The sequence below is a fragment of the Amphiura filiformis genome, chromosome 6 (assembly GCF_039555335.1).
Source record: "Amphiura filiformis chromosome 6, Afil_fr2py, whole genome shotgun sequence".
In the NCBI taxonomy this organism is placed as follows: Eukaryota; Metazoa; Echinodermata; class Ophiuroidea; order Amphilepidida; family Amphiuridae; genus Amphiura; species Amphiura filiformis.
Genome location: NC_092633.1, coordinates 712,738 through 732,474, shown reverse-complemented (window position 1 = coordinate 732,474; position 19,737 = coordinate 712,738). Strand labels below are relative to the sequence as shown.

Here is a 19,737-nt window from a genome sequence, read left to right as displayed (position 1 = left end):
AAAATTAAATTGTGGGATAGGCTTTTACAATGGGAATTCATATTACAATTTTTTTAGCGGGTTCGCCGTTGGACAAGTTTAGAACTGTCCAGCTGTCGTCAGTAGTAGCTCTGACTTCTTCAGGACAAAGTACCTAAGAATGAGACATGTAGGCCGCCCCTTGCCTACTGACGGCTCTGAAAAGAGCCGTTCACTGAAGACTGCCCCCTTGTCAACAGAGAACAAGCAGCTCTTGCCTATCTGCTAATTTTAAAGGTTTGGTGGCTCTGAAAAGAGCCGTTCACTAAATACTACCCCTTGTCTACAGAAAACAAGCAGACCTCGCCTATCTGCTAAATCTAAAGGTTTTGGTGGCTCTGAAAAGAGCCGTTTACTGAAGACTGCCCCTTGTCAAAAGAAAACAAACATACCTCACCTACATGTATCTGCTAAATTTAAAGGTTTGGTGGCTCTGAAAAGAGCCGTTCACTGAAGACTGCCCCTTGTCAAAAGAAAACAAGCTAAAATTAATTGACTTTGCTATGCTAAAATACAACCTTATATATTGTTTCTTACACATACCTATTTATCTACAGTCCAGTTCAAAGAGGATTTCTATAATTAAAGTGCTGCATGTATTTTAAAAATAGCTGGTCGGATCAAGTTCACCCAACGACAGTACAAGAAGTGCACTAATACCCTCCTACCCTCCCAAGTAAACATTCATGTAGTATTTATAGGTTTAAAATAAATGCAAATCACTCATTGAGAGAGAAATAGGACTCAATAATACATGCGTGCTGAGAAATTGAAGCGTCAAATGCATGAGCCCTGCAGTATGCAGGGGGATTGCATTTGACGCATCAACATTCAGCACAAGTGCATTTTATTGTGTCCAATCTCTCAATCAAGGATCTGTATTTATTTACCTATTTCATACACATTTCATCATGCAATTTCTGCTATTTCTGCTATTTATTTACTTATACCAAACAAAATACTAAAAAATGTCAGGGAATTTGACCAATAACAATGCACCCACCTTCAAGAAAAATGACTCCTGCAAGATTTGAATGCACAGCACATAGTACGCGAAACTATACATGAGTGCAATTATGTAATATTCATACACTCCGCTTATTTTTCTAACCGCTTTTCTGATGCTATGTGGTTCTAAGAATATATGAACTGTAAATAATAACAAAATAGATCCTTCCTTTTGCCTTGAGATGCTTTTTTTACCAGCCTCCATCCAAACCACAGAAGATATCTTACCATTCCCAGAATCCTTTGCAACATGATACATCGCCTCATTTCGCTCCCATTACATTTGTACATGTTCCATTTGTTTTCATTTTGAGAATAGTCTGGCTAAACATGGGTCGATAGTCAAGAAATGAACAAATTTTGCAACATCTGGAAGCTGTTCATTGAGGTACATTTCATCAACCCATTTTGCCCTAAACAACAACAGAAAATGGGAGAAATGCATTATGGGAAGCGTAAGATATCTTCTTTACTTTAAACCACTCATAAAGTAAGAGGCAGTATATACCGGTAGTTAACTGAAATAGATGCTGTGTGTTTCCTTGCGACGGCATTTGGATGCTTACTTAAGAAGGGTTAATTTGTGGTTAATTTATTTATAAAGACGATCCTTATCGTCTCTTACATAAACGCACTTCTATTTTTCCTTGCATTAAGGAAGTCCCGCCAAGTACAAAATGGTTTCCTTGTAAAATGATAAGCAATTAGTAAGAATTTATGGTTTCTTAATAAAGGGATCATCTTGTGTGCTCATTATTATTCAAATTGTTTTTGAGATACAAAAGTATTTATTTTGCATGGAACAAAAGTTCTTTTCCTACCAAATGCACCCTCCTTACCCCCTCCCCCACCCCACCCTACCCTACCCTGAGAAAAGGAGCAGAAAGGAGACAAACAAGATTCAAACACATTTTTTTAAAAGAGACCAAATCATATGTCCAGATGAATTTCACATCTTTTCACACTGTGCCATCAAGTTGTGGAGAGTACCAAACATAAGCTAAAAAATTTTGCCCACAGCAGCACTCTAAGCCCTGTCCCCGGTCAAATTATAAACCAACCTTTTTGTAGTACTTCCTCTCTTCTCGGCCAAAAGGTCATGTCGGATGAGCAGGATTAGGGCTTGTTCTGGCCTATTGAATGCGATAACAAATTATTGAGTTTATGCAGAGAGCCTACTGTCTACTTCTATAACCTGTAATGAGAGATCCTTGCATGTGTGTTTACCAGGGCAAGCTATTAAAGTAAGTCCCAAACTAAATCAGATATAATGCATCTATATGCAACAGGGATGCGATTCAAAGCTTGTGAAATATCCTGAAAGAAGTAGAAAATCCTGCAAATGTCTTGAAATTGGGCTAAAATACCCCAAAATTGGCTGAAAATCAATTCAATTACGAAAATTTTGGACACAACGAATCCTGAAATCAGGAAAAATCCTAAGAATCAAACCACTGATAGAAGGATAACCCAGCAGTCAACAGTGTGCATAATTTACACAGTATCTCAGTTAGAGGTGTATGCCTGTGATAAATCCATACTCTAGATCAGGCATTCTCAAATAGCAGCACGCTGGGGTCCAAGTGGCGCGCAACCTCACTAAAAAAAAAAAAAGACAAAAGGAAAATTAAAGACAAAAGGGATCAAACTCAAAAGTTTTAATATTTACTCACTCAGCAACCAGTGTAATACACTGTACCTGTCATACCCTTGTTATGATTTATCGGAGGCATGTGTTTGGTTGACAGAGTCAATAAAATTACTTTCCAGAGTGTATGCCTATTTATGCCAGGAGAGCCCCTCCCAGGCCTTCCAGAAAGCAAAAACTCCAAGAGTAACCGCATTTCACTAAACTTACTTATGAACTGTACCCTTCATAATAGGGACTTAATACAAGGACTCATTCGTAAAGTTACATCTAGTATTGGGTGCTTGTGGCGAATTGAGTTACGAAGGGTTAAAAGTTTAGCGAAATGGACTCATTTTCATGGGTTCATTTCATTTCAGACAGTGCACTTCAGAATAAACATTTGAGAATGCCTGCTCTAGATAAAGAGAATTAAATCCATATGCAGGCCCGCAGTTGGACAGTTAAAAATCTGCCAAGTGGTGTAACTCTGTCTTCAGTACAGATAAATCATACTGGTTGACCAATCTGTACAATCTTATTTAAGTCCAAACGCTGCATGAACACGCCAGTCAGATCAAGATCATTAAATGCTCCAATTGGTAAACAAGTTGTTCTTCATTTGACAACACCATATCCCAGACCATGACATAGTGTCAATTTCACCTGCCTATGCTTGCAGGAAATGTCTAGGGTCCTATCTTGTCCATTAAAGCCATATGTGACCGTACACCACGAATGAGCCGTAATTTCCTAAATTGTATTCCGAGTTACAGTTTAAAATGTGCATGAAGGTCGTATTCAAAGGTACCTCAAGTTAGTGCTACATGTACATGTATTTCATTTTGATAGCGCTAGTCAAACACCTTTTAAGCCAATCAATAATCCTATTGTTGAAGAGGATTATAAACTTCTACCCATTTCTATAGAGTCCTTAAATATCTCTAGTCTTTGTTTTCTTTGGCTACATTTTGTAAATCCTGTTCAAGTGGTGGGTTACAAAGCACTGTATTTTGTCTAGGCATGGAAATAGTAGATCTACTATTTCCATGGTCTAGGTATGTATAACCAACAATTAACAATGAGAGGACATTCTTTAACACTGTTTGATATTTATTACCAGCAATGTGGGAAAAGAGACACATGTAGAACCGAAAAAGGTATACCATTTTGTCGAAGGAGCAAAGTTCAACAAACCATAACCCCGCTTCTGGATATTGTTTGAAGTCAAATGATATACCATTTTAAAGCTTATGATATATATATTTTCTAAACACAAAATAAAACAAAATTGACCGGGCGGACTTTACGGCTCTTTTACAGCATTTTCTTGAATTTCTACTTGTGCACGATTGTAATACAATGGTGTACTATAAAGGGCTTTTAATAATAAAAGTCTAATTTTAAGTTTATTTAATAAACCCGGGATTCCGATGTTATTCACTGTGTTCACTGATCAGAATATTAGTGAAATGTCTCATGCATGCATGAATCATTGATGTATAAACTCAAAACTGTACATATATTGTTATTCATCTTTAGTTATACATCTTATAAATTGTGCATCACTGTGTGAAGCTTCGGTCAATAACGATCGGTGAGCTAATGTACGCATTGATGATAATTATAGGGGCTGGAATGAAATTTTCTTTTGTTTTACCTCATTTGTTGTCTTTCAATGAGTCACTTACTTTCAAGTCCATATCATAATCTTCCATAACATACGTCTTTGTTCTCCTAATATATACCTTTGATTAGTAAGACCAAAAGATTTGTGGACTGACCAAAGTACAGACTGACCAGTGACCTTGTAATTAATATACACAACATAAGAAACGCCGTTTGGAATTTAGCCTAACCAATTGTTTCCTGCCCAGCGTTAATCTCGGAAATGGCCGGCATAGGATCTCCCTGCCCCAGTAACGTGTTCTCTATCGACCTTGATTACTACCAATCATTTGTGACACCTGAATGGCAAAAATGGAATGGCTAAAATAAATCCATAGTCCTATCTATGCCACTAATCAAATCTCTAGATCTAAGTACTGCAAATCTCACTAAAGTAATTTTGACAAGATACAAGATACATGCATGGGGCCTGGGGTATGGGGTCAATTTTTTTCAAATTTGATTCTCATTCTGGACTCATCTGGTGAGCATCAAAACTCCTTGCTGATACCAATCGGAAATCCTTCCCCTTACCATGCTTACAAGGGTAAGTTTGTGAAGATTATCATTCATCCAGGTAGTAAATAATAAATTATTTTGAACTACAATCTAGGCAACTGGACTTACGTTTTTTTGGGTTTTTTTGACAACAAGGATGTTATGATCTTGGACAGAGAAAGCAGATGGTACGAGAGAGGAGTCAAAAAAGCAATTTACGTGAAACGGGAGGAGCCTTCACTGAACAGGGGAGGCGGCCTACGTCACAACTTGGCCGGGGCCTACAGTTCAGCGATTAGGAAGATCCCTCTCAGGTTGAACTCGAAGGTGACCTGTGATACAACAACAACTTTTACCGCCAGAGGATCAATCGGGCTGATGATGCGTTCAGGATAGAACGTGAAAATTTCCAACTCAAAAACGTAGGTCCAGTTGCCTAGATTGTAGATCAAAATAATTTATTACAAGGGTAAGGCTGATTAAAGAGTTCAACTTCAACATTACACTATTTTTACATGCGTAAGTCTGCTTTCATTTTAAAATTGCTGCTTTAAATCCATTTTTACTGCCAAACCTTTCTAATTTTTTTTTTTTTTTTCTGACTGACTTTGAAAAAAATATTCAAATACATGTACAAGCTGTATAAAAATGATTGGTACCCCTGGATTGGTACCCATTCGCTTTATGGATGTGTCTGACACATCAAAATTCAATATGAGAGCCAAATATTTTATAGATTATTTGCCATAAATAGTCATAAACTATACATTCTGGAACATTTCAGGAGTTTCCAATGTTGAATTTGGAAGAGGCACGGTTTTCAATAAACATCAAAATTAATGGGTCCATATGTACCAATCATTTTGATGCAGCCTGTATGGGCCAATTGTCTCACAGCAAATCTGATTTCACATCTACAAAATTGTAGATGACGTAGCTGTGTGCTCAAACTGAGACAATACTTTTAGCCTCAATTCTTCATGTTATGTATTATCCCTTGGTTACGATAATCAAATTCACCAATTTGTCAAAATGGTAAAAAACAAAATGCAAATTTGCCAATCCTGAACCAAATTTTAATATCAAAATCAAGACTAGTCTCAAGTCTTATACATGCAATTGTCGTCCTTGTGTGATTGAGTGTGCAGGAAACCACATGTATTGTTTTAACACATCATAGGGTCTTACCTTCATAATATATCCATTACCCTGGGGTGCTGGTAGAATCCTGTACTGATAGATACGCCCTTCATGCCTGGGAATAATAACAAAAACAATTATTTGTAAAAACAAAACATCATCCTTAGTTATACACTTTACACAACAATTAGTATCTTACACGAAAACAGCTAGAGTTGATAATACATGTATAACCCACTACCTTTGATAAAAGACCTGCTAGGATCGAAAGCTCAGGCCATCAACCAAATTTAAATAAAAACTGAAAAGGCTATTATTGAATATAAACACAGGCCCGTACACAGCGGTGCAACACTTTTTGCTTTTTTTTTTTTGTCAATAAAATGGTCCAAAACTGGGAGACAAATTGACAAATGATCCACTTTTTGGTGATAAACCATTCAAAAGTCCAAAAAAAGGGGCAATTTTTAGGAGGTTTGGATTCACCTTTTACAGAAAATCTACACACACACACACACACACCCCCACACACTTTTTTCATATTTTTTTTGGAAATTCTGCAGCCCTCCAAAATTAACCATGCATACAGGCCTGAATAAGCCTTTTCCAACAGCATAAAACATCCACTTAATTTTCAATATAATCCCTTCTTTATACATTCTAGACCCTCCTATTTTAGTATATATTCCATTTTGCTTTGAAATAATTGCTGATTAAGGTACCTTCACATGCAACCTATTTCACTGAATTCCTCCAGGGAATTGAAAATGAGATACATCCTATCCACTATGTCCCATCATAAATCTCCTCAAATGTTGTATATTTCAACACTTGCACTGCACATCAGGCTATATTCCAGTATGTATACTGGCACAGCCCCTCTTCCTCCCTCCCTCCAATTGAATGCCGTACATACTGTATGCTAAATCCATAACATATAATTTCCATCAAATTTTGATTATTCTTGAGGCTGAAATAAGGTAAGTTATATAAATGTCAAGAAAGGTTCCTGTCTGAAAAGGTAAAATAAAAGAAACCCCACTGGCTATTTTGGCCATTTAATGTGGATCGGAGTTCCACGGTCACCCTGTTTTCATGGCTCGTAAAATGAATGCAAATGTGATCACCACCCTCCAAATTTTTATTGCAAACAATTTTACAAACTCCTTCTTTCCTCTGTTCCCCCTTTAGCTCACATTCCTCTTTTCCTGCTTTCCTCTTGCCCTCTATCCCTCTTTTTATCTGTCCCTGTGGCTTTAGTAATTCTTTCTGTACACTTTCCTGAATTGTCATTACATTTCCGACTCGTACATTGGCCAACGGCTCAGTGCAATACACTGCCTCATCAAAAGCATTGATTTTGAGACAATTTGAATACCTGAGTGGGAGAAGGGCCCAACTCCACCTATTTAACAAAATTAATGAGTTAGACCCAGCATTTTATTGCCATCAGACTGTTATTCCGTGTGTGTGAAAGGCGGCCCCAAAATCCACTCTCTAAATGGTATTCCATTCTTTTCTGTAAAACAGAAAAAACTGCACAGAAAACACATGGTTCTTGTATGACACTTACTAACTGTGTATCTGGCTGGATTTGAACCAACAACCTTCGCTATACGGTACTAACAAGATTGGAATCTATAGATTAACATGTATTACATGTAGCATTGGCGTATCAGTATCACAGCTGCTCCTACCCTGGGGGCTACAGAAAATGTAAATTTTGCTGCCCCCTGCAGCAACAGCCCAAAAAGGTTGACCCATTTTTTTCCAGCCTGGATGGCGCACAAAAATCTAGAAAGTGTGTGGGGGTGGGGTGGGGGGGGGGGGAGGATCAAACAAAAGTTATCAACAATTTTTTTGAATAATATAGAATTAGAGGTGTTACACCCCTGCGGTGGCCAGTTTTCCATAATTTTCTGCCCTTTTTCATTAATAATTCTTCTTGCAGCCCCTTCTGCCACACCTTAAATTTATTCTTTGATTATTATTCTTGCCACACTTTTATCTTCCGCCGCCCCTTGCTTTTACATGTACCTTCGCCCTCCCAAAGCTCCCAAAAATATGTGCATGGTTAGAATGATGTTCATCACATTTCTAGTGGAAGGTATCAGAACTGCACATTTTTATTCACAAAGTCTGGGTGAAATTATTATAATGAAGAAGGAGGCGGCCTATATGATTCACCCTAGCAGGGCGTAAGACAATGCGAAACACAATTAATATATGCGAGGATCGGAAATAAACGATGCAAGCTCGAGAAATTATCATTTAAATGGCGTGATTGGGGCTCGAGCAAACTGGCATATGAAAATATTGAGAGAGAAAAATCAGGACTCAGCGGAATTGAACCCGGTCGCTGGATTACCGGTCCAGAGCTTTACCACTGTGCTACCTGAGTTCACAGTCAGTACTTGGGCAATCTCAACTTAAGTCCCCATGATAACTCTCTCATTGACGAGATTATTATACTTAGTTCTTTGGTATGTCACTTTTATTTCTTTTTCAGTCAGGGGAATACAGCATCATGGCACCCACTCATGAAATCCTGTGACGCCATTGGATGTCCCATGTACAATCTTTGATGGTCTTGGCTTTGTTAATTAGTACCGTAATAAAACTGGTTTATTCAAACTTTGACACACTATAAAATACTGTATGTATTATGTAGTGCTAAAAACTTCATCCTGCCTGATGCATATTTTGGAAAGTATCCAAAAAATCTATTAAAAACTTCTAAAACTTCCTTGCAGCTTTCCCAGCTCTTCCCATTTTCACAGTTTAGCTATGTTGTTAACTAAACTATAAATGTGCAATGGGCATAAAGGGTAAGTTAAAATAATAATTGGAACTAGAATCAGCAAAATGCGCTAGATCAATAAAAAATTATGGTTAGCAAATGTCATATAATTTCATCAAAAAAACCCTTCTTTCTTGGTAAAATCTACATTTAATTTTCCCCCTTGAAATAAAATGTATTTTTTCTTGGACATAATTGCTCTATATTAAAGCCATAATGTGCAATCTTATTTATAATGTGAAATTGGTTTTGTTTACACATGAAGGTCAACAGAGCAATTTCCGACATAATGTCATATTCAGAAATCTGGATAGATCTGGATCTGGACCATTTTATACTCCAATTAAGCAGTAGACTGCATAACATTAGAGTTGTGCACAGTTATGCGCGATCCTGGAGCCTACAATATAGGATTGATTGCAGATATCAGGCCCGGGAATGGGTCCCCTTCTCACTTCGAACAGCTCTGACACTTAATGTGCACAGGGATACTCATCCTGATCACAAGACCAACTTTTTCTGTGTCTAAATTTCATTTCAAAGCTAAATTTGGCCAATAACATCATTACTGTAAACTCATTATAACATTTATAACTATCCATTCATGCATCAATGTTTCCAATAAACTTGCGTCTTATGCCTATAAGTATGAAGGCATTCTAATTGAATCAATTTCTATGGTGTATCTTGCCATTCTTGCGTATTGATAAGTGACGTACCGTGGCCGCTTCTCCGGGGGGGGGGGGGACAAAAAAGTTATATTTTGCGCCCCTTCATCAATAGTCGGAAAAGGTTGACCCATTTTTTTCCGATGGATTTAAAAAGTGTAGAGCAAGCTATAGTGACCTACATTGTAGGCCCTACATGTAAAAGCATACGGTACAATTTTGATTTATTGTCCCATTTTTATTCCAAAATTTTCATACATTTTTCATATTTATTCTGCCCTTTTTTCTTTTTAGAATAATTCTTTTTGCAGTCCCTTCTTCTTCCGCCGCCTCTTCTTTTTGGCTGCCCCCTGCTTTTACCCCGGGGGACTCATGCCCACAAAGCTCCCAAAAAATATGTGCATGTTGAAGGTCTGAAGTGAAGTATTGATGTATCTTTCCACATTACCAAAAATGTTCATTGCCTACAGGCCCATTAGTGAGTCATTAAAATTTTTTTTTAAATATTTTCCCGACCGACCGACCAACCCACCCAAAAAATCTCACTGGAGGGTAAGCAAACATTTTTTTTCTTGGCCTTACATGTGTGTGTAATTGTGTACACATACCGTAAAACCCCGTCTACAAGCATATAGTGTGCTTCTGATGAGAGCTACATTAATCCAGTCGCCATTATGGAGTTTGAGCAAATAAATTACGGATCCAAGCATATACAAACAAGTATTATTATAAGACAGATCAATTGTATTGGTATATTAACGCTTGCTTTCGAATTAATTAAGCTTTTATAAAAAACACTATATATGCTTGTAGACGGGGTTTTACGGTATTCTATAAAGTAACTGAACATAACATGCAGGAGCACTACCTTTAGGATCATTTTGAGAAAGGAAAAGAATTCTATCCTACATGTACATGTAAGGCAAGCCAAACTCTTACAGATGATTATATTCTCCCGGCTGAAAGTGTGACACCTTCACCGCTAGGCCACCTCAATCCCCCATAGAACCCGGGCATAGAACCCCATGTTAAATGGCCAAAATATCCAGTGGGAATTCTTTCGCTTTACCTCGTTATTACCCAGTAATCACCAGTTTATTTCAGCATTTATGGTCAAGCATACCAAAATTAATACCCCAGTATTTGACGGAATCATGGAAATCATACATTATCATATGGCTTTTTTAAATGCTAAAACCGCCTCAATACAATTTACAGCTTTCTCAATCACAAGGTGTACGACTATGTGTAGATACTTTAAAACCAAGAATTTTAAAAAATTTTCCCAGAATGGCATTACCTTTAAATCTATTAAGCTCATACAAAAACTATGAACTTTTGCCCACTTCCTATTTTCATTATAACATATTTCCCTCCATCATGACATGACCATATTTTACACTAATACACAATTTAGGCTACAAGATTGGACAAAATTATAAAAGTATGTTGAATGTATGAAACTAAATATTACTAAAAATTCTATGTGAACTGTTTGAAAACCACCGGTAATAAAAGATGCACTATACATTGTACATGTACAATGTAAGAACATCTTAAATTATAATTTCCTCAAAACTTCAAAATGCCAAAAGTATTCAGTAAATAATTTCAATTAAAACAGTACAGATTATTTTCTTCCACAACAATTTTAACTCAAAACTATTTGCAAAATACCATACAGTGTAAGAATTGGAAACTTAAAGTTAAAGACCATTCTGCAGTCAACTTTTATAGAGGTGTCAGGGATACCGGTAGTACTGTCCGGTACCATTTAATAAATTTGAATTATGAACTTACAGAACCGAGAGAACGAATGCTCCTTTGACATTTTCACTCGACCGCACAAGAAAACTGCCATTAGTTTGGGTTTGATGAAGAAGCTGCTCCGTCTCCACACGTGAGATGCTCCCATGACACCAAGGGTAACTAGCTGTCATCCTTCGTTGACTCTCAACTTCTCAGTTGCAACTTTCTTTGAAATGTAAAAGATTTTTATCAAAATTATACACAACAGAAATACTGACAAAAATGTTGTCAAATATCAATACTCGCATTTAATTCCAATTTAGCAGCATGCCATAAATGTATGATGCCCCAGGGTCCAAGAAGAGCGGTTGACTTCCATCATGCGGGCCTCATGATCAGCGGAGTCATACAAAGCACGACGGCTGACAACAGCGGAGTAAAAATGATAAACATCAATGAAAAAGCACTTTGGAACTGCATATAAGCATGTGTACATCATGGCCTCAGGCTAATTGAATAAATCCCCAATCATTTAATCCCCATTGACTGTCAATGCCATACACTGTACACTCATGACACAATACAGAAAAGCTTACAGGGTTACAATAATCCTATACTAATCTCTTCCTCATTAAAACACTTACTAGAAACCAGCTACAATATGATTACATATCCCTGCCCAGCTAAACAGTCTATTTACAGAGGTAAATATATATTTAGTACACGTTTGGTGAATTTTTGTTCTAGGAACTTCCGGGTCCCCTGTCACAAACTTGATCAGCATGCACTGGAACTTCTCATCAACTTGAGTCATGAGTGATTGCAACAGGTTCCTTCTTATCTTCTCACAGATGGCGCTCTGCTGTTGTAAAAGACGATCTACTTGGTGTTCTATACTTTGTAAGAATATTCTGAGCTCAAAGTTGTAAAATCTTCAGGCACGAATTTGCCTGTACTAAACTACTATTCGAGCAAGTGTGGTGTTTTGCATTGTTATTCTTTCCGCGAAGTGTAAATCCCGCAAGTCTTCACTACTTCCGGGTGTATAGCCGCATCCCTCTATTACACAGTGTGTCATCATCGCCTATCCGCCGAACGTGTTATTTACAATGTAAGGTGCACAAGTTTAGTTCGAGACTAAAAATCACATGTGGCGATTTTAGTTGGACTGTTTTATACTCCAGACGCTAGCAATCAGCGATTTTTTTTAATTAAGGCGGGTCGGAGCAGTAGGCCTAGCTTTATTACATCTTCTCTGGTGAAACTTTATTTATTCAGGGTAATATAAAATTTATATTTTATATAATACTCAATTCAATTATCCTAAACGCACCACCACCGTGACTTTAGAAGTAGGGGCCCTACTATTAGAGAGGCATTTTGAATTTGACCCTAAACCCCAAAAATGGTAGATCCCTTATTTTGTTTTTGTAGATCCCTTGTCTTTTAAAAGGCAGCTGTGTACTCTCAGACATGCATGTAGTAAAAGTGCCATAACTTTGTAATTATTCACGCAAGACATATAAAAGTATAGATTTTTATAAAGGCAATACATCTATTAATCTTAATATAAATACAGATTTGGTGTAAAAACAACAATTATGAAGAAAATCACAAAAAAGTGAGTTTTTGGCAATTTTTGTTTGGTACATCATAACAAAAAAACACTCTTTCCAAAAATGTTTGTTTTGTTTTTTTCTTAATCTTGAGACACCATTCCAAAAACGGTTTTTTTAATTTTTTTGCAGCATGATATTGGCCTTACTTTTTGAGATATTGACCATATAAGGCATCAAAATGAACTTTTTAAAATTCACAAACGCCTATTTGCACAAAATGATGCCTAAAATCGGAAATAGACCAAAATATAAAAAATTAGAAAACCGTTTCTTAAGTCGATCATGCTTTTTATGATGAGCATAATTGCTTACCTATAGATGCTGTATTTATTGAGTTATCGTCTACCTAAATCGTCGATCATTTTACCGAGAAAATGAACATTGAAATAAAGGCCGTTGAAGTTTAAAGTGGTCACATTTTGCACTTTGATCGAAGCTCACAGGAGAATGCGACAGTTCTCGTTTTTCTACCTTACATTACGTGAACATCGGGTAAATCCACAGCCCCCTGAGAAGTTTGGGCGAAATCTATTCATATCTTGATGTTTAAATCGGGGGAAAGAACTTGAAAAAATCCACATTTTATCAGCTAAAACGGAGCCATTTGACCGCTGGGTTTTTATGAAATCAGTGCTTCCATAAGATGCGCCACGCATGCAGATAAGCGTTATGCGTGTGCGTAAGCGTATCTGTGCGTTAACAAATTGCACGCCTACAAAACGCGATGCATTGTTGCGCGAGTATACCCGATGGTACAACAAAGATTTTCTTTCCTTTTAAATTGCGGAAACGAGTGAAATAGTGAAATAAAATCCATAAAATAGAGCAGTTGGAGTTAACAAATCTGGATTTTCTTTCTTTGTATTTATAAAAAACATAGGCCTAACAAAGTAAATACATTTCAAAAAAGCTCAATTTCGCGAAAGAAACAATGTCTAGAGTACACAGCCGCGTTAAAAAAAACTTTCCCCACCTAACTGTGTATAATGCATGAAATTTAAAAAAATCCTATTATAATTTTTTATATAAAAAAAATTTCCCGACCCCAACTTCCTAACCCTCCTTAAAGTCTAATGGTGCGTCCCTAACCCGCGCGACAATCGCCAAAACTTTACGATTACACTTTAAAATTAGTCGTAGTCTATCTGTCCAGGAGTTTTCGCAAAGCAGGGAGTATGCGGGTCTTTTGGAATTTTACGTTTTTCAGTAGCTTGCACTTCCAAAAGCAAGAGCCATATTTTAAACGCTGGCCATCCCGAATTTTTCCTATTCAGTTTTTCTTATTTGACAATGAACTTCCATGTTTTACTTTTATATCTGCTCTCGAATTGCATTGATGACATAACAATCGTCAATGACGCATTTCGCGCTGTGTTTGAAGCTGAAATTACACTCGAACGCTGAGCGACAAGCGATTACATTTTAGCCAATGAACAAGAGCGCTTTTTGTTGAGTCAGGAAAAACGTGCTATTTCATTGGTCAAATTTCAATCGCTCGTCGCATAGCGAACTGTCATATGAGGACACGTGTCCGTCACTACCGGTGACCAGACTCGACCTGTGAAGTTCACGCTCGTATTTTCCGAACAAAATCGCACAAATTTACTGTCAAAATGTACCGATCAACACGATTAATACCGATTTTTAATCAAGCTGTACGGCAGCGGACATTATCACCTGCTTTAAGGTATGGTTCTATTTGTCGTGATGTATTTTAAGCATGCATTTCGTGTGCATAGTGCAGTGTAGCGAGCATGCATGAGATGATACATGCATTGCATTGACATTCAATGTCACATTGTAACTGCTGTGCAGTCAGTCTCGTGACTACATACTACTACTCTCATGTACTAGTCTACAGTACATGAGTACAGGTGTACACAATCATCATTCATTGTGTAATGTGTATTCATGTATTAGCATGTCAGGGGGCTATCAATTTCTTCGGAGTCGGAAGGGGGTCCCAAATTTACAAAAAGCCGGCATCAATAAAATTGCGACCCCTCCTCCTATTTTGCAACACAAAATTTAGGACCCCCCACCATGCACCACCGATATGCTGTAAGTAGAAAGGTTTTTATTTTCGCGAATTTCGCGAGTGGACATAAAATCGGGAAAATAAAAACTCGCGAAAATAACCTTTTGCATCAGGTTTCTGTATTTTCGGGCGTTTTTAAAGCTTCTTGTGCCATTTTTCGGGGGAAATCTCGCTTTTCTCGCTTTTCAAAATTTAGGATCTCGTTTTTTACTTCAAAAAATTGCGTTTTTTGCCGGCCTAGTTATAATTTTTTGTTGGACATGGTATAATTTTTTCTGACTTGCTGGAAGCTTATTTCAAGTGGTCATGGTGGATTTTACTGCGGAGGATCCAGTTTTTCAACGGAGACACACAATATGCACGAGGTGTTTCTTACCAAAATGCAAAATTTACAAAAATTTCACCGATCCTACGCACACGATTCGTCAGTTCTGTGCACGGGATGTCATGCAGTGGGTGCGTGGGACAGTGCTGGGAAATTTGCATAAAATGCTTCTTATCTGAATATCAAGTGCAATAATTCAAATAGCCCACCTAAACTTCTTACCGAGTGCAAATGATAGCACACCTAAAATCCTTACCGAGTGCAATTAACAGCACACATGTAGCTCGCCTGGCTAAGGAGTGCGATTTGTAGCACACCTGCTTTTTTCAAAATTCATTGACTGATAGTAGCTAGAGCCGTAAATGCGAGAAATAAATTGCCATCCTCCCTGTGAGGAAATATAACACAGAAAAACAGTGGCATGTATTTTTATTATTTGCGACGGCGAACCTGATGAAAATTAATGTTTATTTATATAATTCCCGTCGATCATTCATGCCACTGTTTTTTCCTAATCATGAAGCTCCCGTGGCCAAGTGGTTAAGGCATAGGTCTCGTAAACCTGAGGTCCTGTGTTCGATTCCCGGGCGGGATCACTTTTTCTCCTTGTCTCCTTTATTATTTGCGACGGCGAACCTGATGAAAATTAATGTTAACCAAGTTAAACTTCCCCATTATTGAAAGTTTCTATAAATGCCACACTCAATAGTCACCTTCTGTGAAAAAATGAAGTGGCTCACTCCTACCGTTTAATATTTATGAGTCCTTTTACTGCGATACCCAATTTCATTATTTGTCCACGAGGTACCATGTATTTTGAATGAGAGCACACAATGCACGATAAAGGCACCAGCTCTGAAACTGACTTAAACTGAAATAAGGTTGATTTTTGCGTTATTTTAATCTCTCTTTTTTTCTGTTCAAACAAACTTTCTAACATTAATTTAAGTCCTTCATACCTCACTCGACTCCAACCACAGTTTTTTAATCCCAATATGTCCAACTTACTGGATATTTTGTAATTCACTCTGCACGCATTTCATTTCGACATTTGGAAAACCTGCCTACAAATTTATATGTTTTTGATAGAGAATAAACATCTTTAAAGTAAAGGGGAAACGAAAATAACAACAAATAATGTTTCTTCTCCTTAAACAAGACCAAGGGCAATAACAATTTGGGTGCTCCATTTTATTTCAATTCCAATGAGGTTAAGAAAATGGCAGTTGTTTCAAATCAAACCTTACACCGAGGGGCTGACATTCAAATTTTAGATGTCTCTTGGACAAACATTAAAATTGGGTTTCGCTATAAAATGTGTCATAAAAACAAAACGGTAAATGCTAATTCCTTGATTTTTTCACACAAGATTACTAATGGATATATGTTATTTATAAATTAAAACCTAAAAGATTCAACTCGGTTCTTAAATAAAAATGGATTCTTTTCTCTATTGCACTTTTTTTGACTCACCCTGTACTTACATAAGACTGTCTTTTATCATATTATTACGCACACAAAGTTTTGTCAACTTGTCTAGAAAGGTCAAATTTTGCCCAATTTAATTGTTGGCAATCCTATGCAAGTCCCACATCACATCGGCGATCATGTTTTTTTTTTATAAGTTTGGCTGGCTCCCACCAGCGTCATACACGTGACACAGCTAAAATAATTGATCGGGGTGTATTAAAACGTCAAACGTTTCAAAATACGCAATTACAGTTAACTTAATGGCGAGCGGTCCGAATTTTGAGCCATAAAATGTACAAGTTTACCACCGATACACCAGACCCCCCTAAACATTAAAACAGGCTAAATCGTATGAAATCAGTCCGTTTTTGAATAAAATATTACACACTATTAAAGGACTGGCTCACGTCCCCGGGCTCACGTCACACCATTTTGTCTGTCTACGGAAATACACACTAACCATGCATGCATGTTAACCATGCATGCTCTCCTGAAGTGCTACAGGAGAGCACTAAGAGAGCTTTAAGGTGGCTGTGTACTCTCAGACATGCATGTAGTAAAAGTGCAATAACTTTGTAATTATTCACATAAAACATATAAAAGTATACATTTTATGAAGGCAAGACATCAATAAATCTTAATATAAATACAGATTTGGGGTAAAAACAACAATTTTGAAGAAAATCACAAAAAAGTGAGTTTTTGGCAATATTTGTTAGGTACATCATAACAAAAAACACTCTTTCCAAAATATTTTATTTTGTTTTTAGCTCAATCTTGAGGCTCCATTCCAAAACGGTTTTTTATTTTTTTTGATATTGGCCTTATTTTTTGAGATATTGACCATATAAGGCATCAAAATGAACTTTTTAAATTCAAAAACGCCTATTTGCACAAAATGGTGCCCAAAATCGGAAATAGACCAAAATATAAAAAAATGAGAAAACCGTTTCTTGAGTCGATCATGCTTTTTACGATGATCATATTTGCTTACCTATAGATGCTGTATTTATTGAGTTATCGTGTGTACACCTAAATCGTCATTTTACCGAGAAAATGAACATTGAAATAATGGCCGTTGAAGTTTAAAGTGGTCACATTTTGCACTTTCATCGAATCTCACAGGAGAATGCGACAGTTTTCGCTTTTGTAACTTATATTACGTGAACATCGGGTAAATCCACAGCCCCTTGAGAAGTTTGAGCGAAATCCATTCATAACTTGATATTTAAATCGGGGAAAGAACTTGAAAAAACCCACATTTTATCAGCTAAAACGGAGCCATTTGACCACTAGGTTTTTGTGAAATCAGTGCTTCCGTGGTGTTTCCATAAGATGCGCCACGATGCAGATAAGCGTCACGTATCGTCAGCGATTTGTGCGTTAACAAATTGCGCGATGCAACGCGATGAGTTGTTGCGCCACGTGTACCTTGCTGGTACAATAAAGATTTTCTTTCCTTTTCAATTTCAAACACGAGTGGAATAGTGAAATAAAATCCTTAAAATATTGCAGTTGGAGTTTCCAAATCTGGATTTTCATTCCTTGTATTTATAAACAACATAACAAGGTACAAACATATCATAAAAACTCAATTTTGAGAAAGAAACATTGGCTAGAGTACACAGCCGCGTTAAGGAGTGATGTATTGGGAGCAATCGCTCTAGCTCTCCTCAATCCTTGGGGATTGAGCATGCACATTTCCCAATTTAGCAAGTGCCAGCATACACAAATTCAATGGACCGCCCGAAACAAACTCCCAGGCAGAATATATCAACAGATTCCATACAATATCTCATAACATATTAAGGCCAAGTAAAATAAATAACATCTATCGTCCTTGCCCATTTTTCAAATCATGCAGGGTCAGAAATTTGGCGAGAATCCGAGAATCTATTCTCGCAAAGATTCCTATCAACAAAATTGCAAGAATCTTAGAAATGGATTCTCGTAAATATTTCAATTTATCATGTATGCAAAGTTATATGGCAAGAATCCATTGTGTTGCAAAGTGATCAAATTTGATTTATTCTTCAGCCCGAAGTTTGCGAATGACAAAGTGTCCGAATAACACAAGGCAACGCAATTTGGCCTCAATATTCACTACGGTACTTCCATTTGCCGCTGAAATGACAAAATAATTTATTTCATTTGTTGATGTGAAAAAAATTTTTGTTGATGTGAAATTTTTTTTCATTTGTTGATGTTAAAAATGACAAAATAATGTTTTTTGTTTGGTTTGGGGAGATTTCATACCCAATTTGATTGCTGATGCTTATTTGTTGTTTACCCGGGTTTATTGACACTTTCGTCCAAATTTGCCATCCGGACCAGTTATTAAAATAATAATTAAAGTAGAAAGTATTTTTTATATTTATTATAGACCAAGTGCAGTTGGATGGGGTGTACAAAGTCATCGAGTTAAAGCCACAGCAGCACCAGCAGCAGACCATGAGCCTCCAAGTGCTCCAGCTGACCCAGAAAAGGTATGTATCAATTAATTAGTGATCGACTCTGCACGAGCCTCGGGATCTGCATTAATTAATGCATTCCTAGGATGTGTTTCAATGTGATCGCCTCTTGTTTGGCAAACAGCATCACGTCATGAGTGCCCTTCGTGCACACGACATCACGCCATGAGGGCCTGCCTACACACACTGTAACATAATTACTATAATCATCCATTTCCTGGATGCGGATGCCATTTATACACTCTACTATTATGGATACGCATCCCAGGAGATCGCATTGAAACATTTTAATGTGGATCCCACTCTTGTGTAGGATCACCCACTATCAACCCTCCCATGTTATAGCAGATACTGCCTTTGACTTCAGGAGCAGGTTTAATATTATTATTATTATACCTGAATTGTATCATTTTCTTAGCTCATAAAACTAACAGAGTCTCTCATAAAATGTATTTGTTTGTTTATGTTTACCCAGACTTCCAAGTCATTTGCCATGGGACTTTTCAATGGACAAATTAATCCTCAGCAAGTCTTCCCATATCCAGAAGGTAAGCTATTGTTGCAACTCTCTCTCTCTCTCTCTCTATGTGCCATATCCATCTTGTTATTTGCCACTCTCAACAGCTTGATGTTATCCA

The 19,737-nt window shown here is 37.2% G+C and overlaps 3 protein-coding genes across 4 annotated transcripts in view; 1 reads left to right on the top strand and 2 right to left on the bottom strand.

Moving 5' to 3' along the window:
• Positions 1–12,197, bottom strand: part of LOC140154788 (phosphatidylinositol 3,4,5-trisphosphate 5-phosphatase 1-like) — a 107,043-nt gene extending 94,846 nt beyond the window's left edge. For both annotated transcript variants that reach the window (XM_072177359.1, XM_072177360.1), the window contains exons 1-3: positions 11,821–12,197; positions 11,228–11,402; positions 6,008–6,074 (exon numbers count right to left, since the gene is read on the bottom strand). In XM_072177359.1, coding sequence (XP_072033460.1) covers positions 6,008–6,074; positions 11,228–11,367 — 207 coding nt within the window. In that variant the 5' untranslated portion in view covers positions 11,368–11,402; positions 11,821–12,197. The remainder of the gene's footprint in view (positions 1–6,007; positions 6,075–11,227; positions 11,403–11,820) is intronic.
• LOC140154790 (density-regulated protein-like) overlaps positions 1–19,737 on the bottom strand; it is a 260,777-nt gene that overhangs the window by 23,641 nt on the left and 217,399 nt on the right. The window lies entirely within an intron of this gene.
• The window catches only part of LOC140154787 (very long-chain specific acyl-CoA dehydrogenase, mitochondrial-like), a 33,188-nt gene continuing 27,766 nt past the window's right edge, over positions 14,316–19,737 (top strand). The window contains exons 1-3 of the mRNA XM_072177358.1: positions 14,316–14,482; positions 19,012–19,114; positions 19,575–19,647. Coding sequence (XP_072033459.1) covers positions 14,409–14,482; positions 19,012–19,114; positions 19,575–19,647 — 250 coding nt within the window. The 5' untranslated portion in view covers positions 14,316–14,408. The remainder of the gene's footprint in view (positions 14,483–19,011; positions 19,115–19,574; positions 19,648–19,737) is intronic.